At 38.6% G+C, this 12,541-nt stretch overlaps 2 protein-coding genes and 1 long non-coding RNA gene across 3 annotated transcripts; 1 reads left to right on the top strand and 2 right to left on the bottom strand.

Annotated features, from left to right (window-relative positions):
- On the top strand, positions 1,358 to 3,521 carry LOC109826244 (molybdenum cofactor sulfurase-like). Its single transcript, XM_020393258.1, has one exon. The coding sequence runs from the start codon at positions 1,581 to 1,583 to the stop codon at positions 3,381 to 3,383; it is 1,803 nt and encodes a 600-aa protein (XP_020248847.1). The 5' UTR covers positions 1,358 to 1,580; the 3' UTR covers positions 3,384 to 3,521.
- Positions 4,035 to 5,051, bottom strand: LOC109826245. The gene is made up of 2 exons (XR_002243250.1): positions 4,289 to 5,051; positions 4,035 to 4,169 (listed from the first exon to the last, which is right to left on the bottom strand). It is a non-coding gene; the product is annotated as an uncharacterized LOC109826245 (long non-coding RNA).
- On the bottom strand, positions 5,700 to 6,573 carry LOC109825339 (ubiquitin-related modifier 1 homolog 1-like). The gene is made up of 4 exons (XM_020392184.1): positions 6,392 to 6,573; positions 6,234 to 6,315; positions 6,082 to 6,164; positions 5,700 to 6,000 (listed from the first exon to the last, which is right to left on the bottom strand). The coding sequence occupies exons 1-4, from the start codon at positions 6,412 to 6,414 to the stop codon at positions 5,883 to 5,885; spliced, it is 306 nt and encodes a 101-aa protein (XP_020247773.1). The 5' UTR covers positions 6,415 to 6,573; the 3' UTR covers positions 5,700 to 5,882.

The following is a 12,541-nucleotide window of genomic DNA, read 5'->3' as shown; positions in this document are numbered from 1 at the left end:
GTGGAAGATAAAAGGTTTAGATAACTGTATCAACTCAATGATCTTCATCTATAAACAACACACGCTAGTGGTCCAAAAGGGACATTATAGAGATGAATGAATCGTGATGCAGAAACAACCCAACCCGAATAATAAATTTCCGAGCGGTTTGTATCAATTGACAACCCCGTCCTCCACCTTTCTCCCTTTGGTGGTTATGAAAGATACACAAAACAATCTTCTTTAATGTTGGTCCTGATGTCTGTTGGTCGTAACCGAAATATTGAATAGCCTCTCACCCACTTCAAACCACACTGGAATCTATTTTATACAATCATTCCTAACCATTATTCCTTCTACAGAACTGATGAAAACAAAAGTTGGGGTTCAGCTTTTACTTTACCAGTCAGCTCGTGTCCAACGTAATGGTTGGATTTTGTAGAATCCTAGCCAAATTGACAGCAGAAGCTTTCCTTGAGCATCTTACCGGAAGTGCAGTAGTTTACTTGACTCAGAGTAACTGCAGTCAAAACCTTATATGCACTAAAGTTAGTGGTAAAAGTTTGATAGAGAAGATTTTAGCTTTGCAAAATCACTACGAGCCATAGAAAATTCCACCAGTATGTTTTCATTCGCAGGTGAAAGCTCTATTACTAGGACCTCTCCAGAAAACTACCAAAATAGACATGCAAGCTGTGTAATTGTAGCAAATGTTGCTTGTGACATTTTTTGTAGGAAATCCACCTCAAATCCGTTGTTTGTAGGAAACCCACCCCAAAATAAACATAGCATGTTTCCATTGCAAAAAGTGTTTATTTAGCTGTGATTGCAAGATGTTCTACATTGTTTGCATTCATACAACTAACTTGACGATGTGGCGCTAATTTTAATTTTATTTAAGTTAATGCAAGGCCTTGTAGTGCAGCTAAATTACTATCTCCAAAATGTAAATCCAATTACCTTTCTCTACTAACTTATTGCTTACCAAACAATTGAAACAGAAAATTGACTGTGGCGTTTGCTGCTGCAGCTATATTTCCTGTCAACCAAACAACCCCTTACAGGAGGTGGAGCAATAATGGTCTCAGTGCTAACAATAGCAGTTTAAGTAGTAAAAGTGGCAGCAACAAGAAGAATGACAATGATACTAAGAATAGTTAAGTATCATAGGAATGAGAGACAGTGAGTTTACGTTATAAAAGTTGTATGCACATGCAGCTAATCAACTTGATCACTTACCATCTCCATCAAGATAACCAGAATGATTGGTAATAAGGACAGGCAGTCCTTTTCTAGTAGTTGCCCTGCATTAACAACCAATTTTTCATTGGAAATTAAAAGGACATCATGCAAACTATCCTTAACAATTTGAGCCAATCCAAAAATTAAAAGAAAAGGTGACTAATAAATAATTATAAAAGCATAAAAGAACGACAATCAAGAACACAAGAACATTTCAGTGCCTTATCAATTTAGAGACAGTAGCCACCCACTTGATCGCCCAGCCCTTTCTTCCTACATCCGGAAGTACTTTTCTGGGCCACAAAGAGAGAAACCAAGGAAGATCCGCTCTAGCACAGGAAGAAGAAGAAAGGTGGATTATGTCTAAAGCTTGGAAAGGAGCCTCTGCTGGATGCATCAACAGTTGTTCCTCAATTCCTTCGACTGAGCCTATGGTACCTAAATCAAGGCATGCTACCGTCAACTCCACTTCTCTCCTCTCAGAAATTCACCTAACCAACCATAAATCCCTTCCCCCCTTAATCCATGCCTTTTCCGATTTCATTGCAAATAATCCACAATACACCAGCACGGAACTAGCTGACCACATCAGAGATCATGACTACTACCACCTCTCCAAGCATGTATGCTTCGATTACAATGGCTTTGGTCTCTTCTCCCGAGCACAGTTGAGCTCCAAAGCTCGGTTCTCACATTCACAATCATCTTTCTTCAACATCACCTATAAGTCGGTGACACTGAAGTCCCAATTATGGTACGGAAACCAAGAGACAACACTGGAATCAGCCATCAATAGAAGAGTAATGGATTTCCTCAAAATTTCAGATGAAGAATACACCATGGTTTGTACTGCCAATAAGACTTCTTCTTTCAGAATACTGGCAGAATCCTACCCATTCCAGTCCAACAAGAAACTCCTTACTGTCTATGACCATGAGAGCGAGGCAGTGAGAACGATGGTGGAGATTGCAAAGAGGAGAGGAGCAAGAGACGCATCTGCAGAATTTTGTTGGCCAAGTATGAAGATCCACTCTGGAAAACTCAAACAAATAGTGAGCACGAGAAACCAGAAAGGTGGACTGTTTGTGTTTTCCCCTCAATCTCAGATGACGGGGACTAAGTACGCTTACCAATGGATGAGTCTAGCGCAGAAGAATGGCTGGCATGTGGTTCTTGATGCATGCTCCCTAGGGCCGAAAGATATGAACACACTGGGGCTCTCATTGATCAAACCAGACTTCATTGTATGCTCTTTCTTTAAGATTTTTGGAGAGGACCCATCAGGATTTTCAGGACTCTTAATCAAAAGATCCAGCAGAGCGATTCTGGAGAAGACGACAGCAAATAGGAGCATTGGAATAATTAGCATCATCCCTCAAAAACGGTTGTCTACCTTGGCATTGCGACCTGATAATTTTGTTACAAACATGGAAACACAGCCTTCAAATACTTACGTCAAAAGCTTATTCTCTTATCCTAGACCAGCTCAAAGTTCTCAAATTTTGAAATTGAAGGATAAAGTTATAGAATCATATGACGTGATGAACGATGAAAAAGAAGCATTTGGAGAACCATCATCCAGGATAATGTGCTCGCAGAAATCAGAAACCAATGATGTGATTGAATGCAGATATTTAGATCATGCAGATTCTGTGGGTCTTCACCTAATAAGCAGAAGAGTGAGTTGCCTCACAGACTGGCTGGTGAATGCACTATTGAAGCTGAAGCATCCTCTTACAGGAAATGGAGAACCTCTGGTCAGAATATATGGGTCACAGCAAAAATTCACTAGAGGACCTGCACTTGCTATTAATTTGTTTGACTGGAAAGGCCAGAAGATCGAACCAAGACTCGTACAAAAGCTTGCTGATAGGAGCAATATCTCAATAAGCTGTGGTTTATTAAGGAACATCTGTTTCTTAGATAGATATGAAGAGGATAAGAGTGTAATCTGGGGGAAAAGACTCCATAAACCAACTACAAATGAACAAGAGAGGACTGATCTGGGAATTACTGTGGTCAATGTGACACTCAATTTCCTGAACAATTTTGAGGATACTTACAGACTCTGGTCTTTCATTGCCAAGTTCCTGGATGCAGATTTTATTGAAAAGGAAAGATGGAGATATATTGCGCTTAACCAAACAATGATTGAATTTTAGAACAGGTAAATGATTGTGAATTATGGTTAAGTGACGTATATGAAAATATGATCTGTTTCTAATCTTGAGAACATGCTTAATGATGTATATTATTTTATGCTTAAATGTCTGATAGAGGCATAGCAAGTTTTTATTCAACATATTTTGTGATGGAGATCTATCCCTTTAAGGTTCAAACATTAACTGCCAAATTTCACTGTGATATTGGCACTGGAAACATCTGTAAGGACTAGGATTACTAAAGTTGATGATCTATGGATAATAGAGGAAGAACTGAACATACTGAATTCTGTTTAATAGGTCGCAGAAAAGAGTAAGCTATCACTGTTAACAAAGTATGTGGATGTAAGAAACATTTATATAAGCAGTGGTTTCCTGTGGCTTCATGACATGCCTCGGTTAAGTATGAAGAACAATGTCTTGGAAAAGACGAGATGAAATAATTGTCAATGGAGGAAGAAGAGAAAATGATAGATATACGGATAATAGAGGCATCATACTATGAGCAAAGGTATGCTGGAGATACCATTTCATGAAGCAGGAGTGTGAAACAGCAAGAACAACAGTAGGCTAGCAAAACTAAAATTAATGTACATAATCTGATTCAACTGAAACACCCACACAGAAACCTCTCCAATATGAAGAGGAAACTTAATAAGAAATTGAAAAATGTGCAATTGAGATAAGCACATGTGCTAATTTACAATTCTCTGAGAAGCCATTTAAGTTCTCCAAGGTATCCAAGCTCATTGAAAATTGAAAATAATCCATGCCAAGGAAACATATCTAGGAAATTGTACAATTTGCAGTTAGTTTTCTTCCATTGCCCAGCATCAGATGCAGCTCTTTACTTCATCTGAGTCTCTGCAGTGTAAACTGACCATAAATTGAATTCAGGGAACTACCTTAAGGGCATTGGCACAGAAGTATTATCAAGGAAGACAATGATGTACAGAATTCCACTGCTTCAAAAGTCAAAATCAAGGTAGCCACCAACCTGATCAAAAATGATAGTTTAGGATTCACATGGAAATATGTGTGCATTAACAACTTGATTAGCTGTCAATCAACTGATGTTATCATAGATATTAGGAACAAGAAAGCAACCAAAGGACATGAAAATTTATGCTCCAATACCACTATGGCATAGCTTTCCGCAGAGCAGAGACTAAAGCGCAATCATACAGGTGCTTACTATACATATCTGAACAAGAATAGTAATCAGGTGCCTCACACATTAATGTGATAATACCAATAGAGTTAGTATTATGCCAAAAAGAGAAAGGACTAGAAAGACAAAAGTGGAGAAAATGTTGAAACACCTAGCAATTTCTTAAATACAAATTTGCAGGAAAGAACATTCCAAATTGAGATACGGCTTCAAACATTATTTGTAGGAATCATATTGTGGATGCATGAATTAGTGATGCATGGCTTCCATACATCACATCATAACCTCAATGTTAAAATATGCAAAAGCAGAAACTTGGAACATATAGACATGCCCGTAGGAATAAGAACAGGAACACAGATCACCAAAATTTGAAAGATAAACGTTGCACTATCTTAATATGCCTTGCTTCTCACTATTGAAGACTGAAGATACCAATGGCATGCCCTCAAGAACTGCACATGCAACACAAAAAAAAACTCCAATTTGCAAAAACTCAAAGGGTAGCACCATAATGAAAGCCAAATATATAGGAGAACAGACCAAGTAGACTTCGAATAACAGTAAAAGTAAAACGAGTTGGAACAGTACCCAATACAAACATCCTCAACAATATGGCACCCACAGCAAGGACATAGTCATATAAACTTCATTCCCATGGACTTCATCTTTTAAACATTGAACATTCTTTACATTTCAGACGCCAGTACATTTTTAGACATGTTGACATCTTTATGACGTCCGTGTACAATGGCGTTATCATAATGTGAACAAATGACAACTCAGTTTTTTCACCAAATTTCAATGGCCAGACGAAGACATCAATTAAAGATCTGAATCACTTCCATCTTATGGCCAGACAAATAGAATACAACCCACATACAAAGTTGTAGCAATAATCACAATACAAGCAACATGCAAGATAGTTCTATTGTGGATGTTTTGTTGAATATCAGTGAAGCTAATGTAAGATGGTGCAATATAATAATTTACTACAAACAAGTATAACCATTCGACAATTAGCTCATATTAAATAACTGAGGAATAGAAAAGATTGCCATCAATTAGAGAAATATTTCCCCGGGAATCAATCTACCAAAGACTGCAAAAGCTAATATAAACTTGATAAAGAACAAAAGGGAATGTAAAACTAAGTGAAGATAGATATGTATCTCTTGGATTAAATACATCAAAAAGCAAAGAGTTGGTACAATAATACATATAAATATAAGAAGTTCTCACAATCATTACACATACTCTCAAAGAGCAACCATTAAGTGCATATCAGTCGCATTAGTTACATATATCAATCTCGAATTTTGACATTATTACCCGCCGTGCAAAGTAGAAATGAAAACCACCACATCCTTATCTTCTAGCGTCGCGTCCAGATTCCCGTATAGTTCCCAATCGCAATCATTCACCAGTACAAGCACACCGGGTCTCCTAAATTACCAACAATTAAATAAAAAAGATGAAGTTGCTTACAGTAAATCTCTAAATTCTAAAAAAAAATTGAAAACCTACACTGAGTCCCCTTTCATGAACATCTCGGGACGCTCCTTGATCAAATTGGTCTTGACCCATGACAGTAGGTCTTGCATCGTAAACTGAGAACCAAAAGGATCAGATTTTATATAAAAAAAAATTGAGATTGAGACTTGAAACAACGAAATTACCTTCTTCTCTTGCTGGGATTTGGGGATTTGGATGTCAACGTTGTGGATTTTGACGGAATCGCAGAGGAGTTCAAGGCCACCGCTGTGATTATATAAAGAATTGTAAATTGATGTATTTGTTAGTGTAGAATTTGTGAGGGAATGAATATTTTTCTTACCCAAATTCCAAAGTGAGATGCATGTTTAACTCCTTGGGATCAAAATTGAAAGTGAGAGAAGCCGAATATCTCTTCGCTTTTGGGAGAAATTTTTTAACTCTTCGCCAAAACCCTAGTTATCTAGTTTCATCAGCTATTTTCTTTCTTTTTTCCTTTTTTGGAAATTTATGAGCTGGGCCCAAATTTAGGAAGCTCATGTGACTAGCCCCTTCAATCTTTACCGATCACCTCCAAAAAAGTCTCTAGAAAGCACGCAGGCCCCTCCATAACAACCATATAGAGGAAATCTATGATATTTCCTCCAACATACTAAATTGCCCTCCTCCCTTCTCATCTTGCATATATGGCGATCTGACGGTGGAATTGGAAAGGAAATAAATTGTCTTTCCCGTCTATTATTCTCCCTCAAGAGCACATAACTTTCTCATTTGATATTTTAAGATTTTTGTTCTTGAACAATCAATCTTTCTCTCGTCCTAAATTTGCCTTCATCACTCCTCCTATCTTTACTTAATTAAAAGTTGAGAAGGCTTTCATCTACATGTTGTCCTTAGGCGAGAAAGCAATTTTTCTTAGTAATCAACTTTTCAACCACCTTTATAGAACTGAAGTTTGATGTGTTAGAGAGGTTAAAAGCTCCATACAATTCTTTATCGTTAGTATATAAAGATGAAACAAACTATAACTAGAGTTTTGCAGTTGAGAAGGAAAATGATTTGCTGTGTATGGTGGAGCATAACCGCAACATTGGGTACACAGAGATTCATATTGAAGTTATTCAAAATGTTGAGGTTTGGACTTCCCATAACTCCCAGAAAAATCCACAAGACCTATAAGTTATTGTTTTTTTAATGGAATTGGGGATTTCTCTTAAAATCATGGCGGAATCATGAAAATTAACTAGATGCATGTTATTGATACTTGTACCTGTTAAGTATGAGCAGTAATTTATCAAGTGTGCAGTACATACTCACAATCTAGTGTTAACTTTTATGTGTTGGATGTTAACTTTAATGGGTTGAATATTACACATATGATATAGTTTTATGTCTTTAGAAACACATGTAATCATGAAAATTTTACCAGATACGTGTAAATTACACTTGTACCTGTTAAGTATGAAGGTTCGGCTGGACATCTGTCCTATTGATGTGCAAAAAGAGTTTCACAGCTACTACGACCTAAGGACCAAGTATAGTAAGATATGATGAGGCAAAGAGAGAGCACAATAGCAGCTATATGGTGATGCTTATGAGGCGTACGATCAATTACAATGGTAAAAGAAAATATTCTTGTTACATTTAAATATTATTTGTTAAGTAATTTCATTGCCTAATAACTTTAACATTTATATTTTAAATATTATACGTTGGAGGACAATGTCAAGGAGACAAATCTGGGTAGCTATATTTGCATTGAACAAAGTGATGGAAGGTTCACAAGATTCTTCATTTGTTATGCCCTTGCATAAATGATTTCTTGATCTGTTCTACATCTTGTTGAGAATTTCAAATTAAAGTTGAAGGATTTAGGACTGAAGTCGAAAGATACACAAGTTTTGGGATATTTTTTGGAACTAGCTTGTTACAAGGAAAGCAGAATAGAATGATTATATGGACGATATTAAACTGATAAATGAAAGGGCATATAATTATTATAAACTACACTCTAAAGAAGTGGTCAGACACATTCTGTCCCGGTATTAGATAAACTATAAGTCATTTCATGTTAAGTCTAAGTAATTTCTTATTAAATATAAGTCTTTTCCTATGAATTAAAAGAAAATTCATGTTATGTATTAGGGGCTGTTGTTTGGCAAAAATGATGAAGAGAAATAGGTTTTCATGGCTGACAAGATGACAGTGGGAGATCTAAGACCAAATAGATCTTCTATTCCTTAGTTTGGTTCAACACAAGATTTAAGGAAAATTTTTGGAGAAATCACATGCCGACTCAAAAAATAAGAAATACCCATTTCTGAGCTTTGAGTTCGGGATGAAAAACATTAAATAATTATTATTTTTGTTATTCTAGTGATGGGTAAGTGAGGTTTCCTATTCTTAGTTTCCTTTTTTTTTAAGTTGTGAAATAAGCAATGGATATGTGAGGAAATCTATTTCCAATCCTATTTTGTGATGAACTAAACAAATTTTAACAAACCTTTAAAAACACATTAAAAAACAATATCTATGCTTGGAAATGAGTTTCCTATAATCTGAGAAACCAACCAAAGAGCCCCTTAGTCATTTCTTGTTAAGGAAAAGCTATATCCTATGAAATATAAGTCATTTCCTATGACATATAAGTCATTTAATGTCAAGTCTAAGTCATACCCTGTTAATGTTAAGTCATTTCATATGAAGTCTTTGTAGGCAATAAAAATTTCCTTTACACAAGAAACCTCAAACCTCGCCTGCGTGCGCAAAGCAAGCAAAAGGCCAAGCAGAGCTCGCCTGCGTGCTCAAAGCAAGCAAAAGGCCAAGCAGCGCTCGCCTGCAAACTAAACCTCACTAACACGCAGAGCTCGCCCGCAAGCCAAAGCTCGTCTGTTTATTTGACTTGCCAGCACAAGTCAAGTTCACCTGCATTCAAGAAGCTAAGCCGACCTCTCCTGTTTGCTTGACTCGCCAACATGAGTCAAGCTCGCATGATTATCGAGCTCGCCAGCACGAGCTCAACCTCACTTGAACACCTTGCTCTCCCACACGAGTCGAGCTCGCCTGCAATGAGTTCACCTGCACGAACCCAGCTTGCCAATGAATGCCAGCTCACACGCTCGAGGGGCTCACCAGCGGACCCCGCCTATTCGCCAAGCTCGCCTGCAAGCTCCCTTGAACATTCAAGCAACTCTCAAGTTCACCTGCAAGCATGTCAGCCCCACTTGAACAGTGCAAGCGGCTACTTGCTTATGGGAGTGGGCCTACCCACTTCCTACCTGGGTAATGAGGCATGGCTCCCATCATCCCTATAATGGTCACATCCCATAGCTATAGGGGGGTATGCTACTCCTTACTCCTATTATCCCACAAATCAAGGGATGGCCCATGTCATCCCTTGCCTATTTATAGGCTCCCTTTGCCAACATGAAAGGGGTTCGGCTGGTTCAACTTACAAATTGGATAGAGAAGCTTAGCATTTCTAAGACTCTTCAAACAGAGGTCTTCATTAGCTTGCTTGGTAGAACTTTCCTACCTTTTTACTTGGATTGTTGAAGTAGACTCAATCTAAACTCTCAGATCTGAGACTCTTGGCTCTTTTGCAAACTCTTGCATATTATCCTTCTCCAAGCATTCGGCATTGATACTCATCAAGCTCGGGTATTATCGAACTCAATCACATAAGAGCTCCTACTATGTATTGAAGCTCAACCGTAATTTTGATCGGATCGTCAAAGGGAAGCGAACTCGACGCAAGTATTTGAGGAGGCATCCTATCGCTACCGAAGAACCCACGTTAAACAAGAAGAGCATTCTCTTCGCTTCTGTTGTAATTTGATTCTCGATTTGTAATAAACCATTCTTATCAATACAAATCTTCTTTGGAGAATCATTTTACTCCCCTACAGAAGATGACGACCACAGTAGGAGGACTATTTCTTCAACCGAAATAGTGGTGACGCAATTCGACAAAGTTGCAAAGGAAACGATAGTCGAGTCCCTTGTTATTGAGTTCGACCAAGCTAAGTACGAGGAGTATTTATCTTCTTCCTCCTCTAGCGGTAAAACTTCTCGCCGATACCGTAGAGTTATGTATGTGGCCCAGTCCAAAGTGGTTGAGGCAACCATGCCTAAGAGCTCTACCCGAGCAATAGCAGAGGGTTCTATATCCCCCAAGCCAGCTAAGGCCGAGCCAAAGGCCAAGAATGTAAGCCAGGGGACTGCTCATTAGGTTACCAAACAATCCACACAGCCCCATATGCAAGAGGAGACAATAGTTCGTATCGGCGCGGACCATGCCTTCACTGTTGACATGAACGCTCCTCTCACCAATCAATCAGGTGAGCTCACCTACTCAGGCGAGCTCACCTACTCAGACGAGCTTCGCTTTGGTAGTAAAGTTCCCAGTTTTGGCAGACTACATCAATCAGGCGAGCCCACCTACTCAGGCGAGCTTCGCTTTGGTAGAAAAGTTCCCAAAGCTGGTGAACTTAGCGTTTCAGGCGAGCCTAACATTTTAGGAGAGCCTCACTCCAGCAGAAAAATTCCCTATTTGGGTGAGCTTAGCAAGACATGCAAGCCCCCCAAATCAAGAGGGCTTCACTCTTAAAGCCATCTTCCTAGATTAGGCAAGCTCCATGATTCCGGTGAACTGCACCCTTAAGTAGGCGAGCTTCGCACACCAGGCGAGCTTCGCACACCAGGCGAGCTTCGCACACTAGGCGAGCTTCGCGTCAAAAACAGAAGCCACCATACAGGCGAATCCCAGCAGGCCCGTCTAAAAACATGCCTTGGCCAAAAAAGCAAAGCCCGTACATTTCAAGCGAGCATGCCTCGCCTGAATGAACAAGCAGCTAGAGCTTGCCAGAATGCTGAAGCTCGCCAGAACACGAGACCTCGTCCTGTAGGCGTCAAAAATTGCCCACGGATTCCTACACGCGGTTTGAGATAAAGAGAAGATGATGAACATTACTATCTGGGTCACATAATCTTAATTAATGTCGATAAACGCATGAAGTAAGTCAACAAATCGTGTGAAGCGACAAAACTATAGAATAACAAAGATACTAACTGATCAGGAGCTACGCTTTCGCTTACGAAAGACGAAGCGCCTCTCGTGTCCCATCTACTCCACATGTGATTCAACCATTGGAGATTGTATATCTTCTTGTTGGCTTTCCTTCACACTTTGAATCATGCAATTCCGAGTTCGGATGATGAAGATATGACGGAAACGGACTGGACGCACAAAATAATACCCCGGGCCTTAGCGGAGACACTCCAAGTGTCTCGGCCTTGGTAGAGATTTTCTCGCTTTGAATCTGAAAAAGCTAAAAAGATGAAAGTTATAGATTTCTCCTCCAGATTTCCAACTCATCTTGGATCAACTCATTCTGAGATTGGATGAGAGAGTTAGAGGCAAAACAGCAGAGAGACACTTGCACTGTCTCGGCCAAGGTCGAGACAGTTGGACTATCTCGGGATTTATAGAACAATTTTGACCATGATTCGATTCACATATGAAGAATCTTAAAAGACAAAAGTTGTATATATCCTCGATATATTTCCAACGCATCTTGGATCAACTCATTCTGAGATCAGATGAGAGAGTTAGAAGCAAAACAGAGGAGAGATACTTGCACTGTCTCGGCCAAGGCCGAGACAGTTGGACTGTCTCGGGCCTTATAGAGCTATTTTAATCATGATTCGCTTCAAATATGAAGAATCTCAAAAAATAAAAGTTGTATATCTCCTTGTTACCTTTCTAATGCATCTTGGATCAACTCATTCTGAGATTGTAGGAGAGATATAAAACCAAAATACCGAAGATAGTACAAATTGCCTCAGAATTCCGAGATAGTGTTGGTGTCTTGGAGAAGAATAAAGATTTTGGCCATGATTTGATTCGAATATGAAAAATCTTAAAATATAAAAGTTGTAGATCTCTTCGTTATCTTTCCGATGCATCTTGAATCATTTTATTTGGAGGTCATATGAGAGAGTTAGAAGCAAAACAAGTGGCGATACTCTGACTGTCTCGGCCAAGACCGAGACACCTTGAGTGTATTCTTTTTGTTTATATGCATGATAATTATAATATTGTATATTCAATTTCCTTTAATGCATATATCTTTTTGTAAATTGTTTGTCATCATCAAAAGGGGGAGATTATTGGCCTTCTTGTTTTGATGATGATTTACAAACAATTTACTTCTAATGTTGTTTGTCTAGTGTTTGTGTTTTTGTATCAATTGTAGACAAACAACATGTTAGAGGATGGATGAATTGCGCCATATCGATCATATCAAATGGAGGTTGGCGGGATAGTGGTTGAAGTCATGCAATTCAAGTTGAAGATTCAAGTTTTAGCTTCATCCGTAATGTGTACCAAGTTAAGCTTATCGAAGATCAAGATCAAGCTTGGGTAACATTAGTTTAGGTTTATATTATGTGTGTTGGTACTTTAAGCTCAATCATATATACACACACATTA

Source organism: Asparagus officinalis, chromosome 10 (genome assembly GCF_001876935.1).
Source record: "Asparagus officinalis chromosome 10, Aspof.V1, whole genome shotgun sequence".
Taxonomy (NCBI): Eukaryota; Viridiplantae; Streptophyta; class Magnoliopsida; order Asparagales; family Asparagaceae; genus Asparagus; species Asparagus officinalis.
Note: the sequence above shows the minus strand (reverse complement) of the source record. Positions and strands in the feature narration are given on the sequence as shown.

Excerpts from the sequence above, each read along its gene's own strand:
- LOC109825339 (XM_020392184.1), bottom strand. The coding sequence starts at position 6,414 with ATGCATCTCACTTTGGAATTTGG. Across the intron at positions 6,165-6,233 it reads AATCCCAGCAAGAGAAGAAG|TTTACGATGCAAGACCTACT; the intron begins GTAATTTCGTTG and ends TTTGGTTCTCAG. Across the intron at positions 6,001-6,081 it reads TTCATGAAAGGGGACTCAGT|GAGACCCGGTGTGCTTGTAC; the intron begins GTAGGTTTTCAA and ends TTGGTAATTTAG.
- LOC109826244 (XM_020393258.1), top strand. The coding sequence starts at position 1,581 with ATGTCTAAAGCTTGGAAAGGAGCCTCTGCTGGATGCATCAACAGTTGT.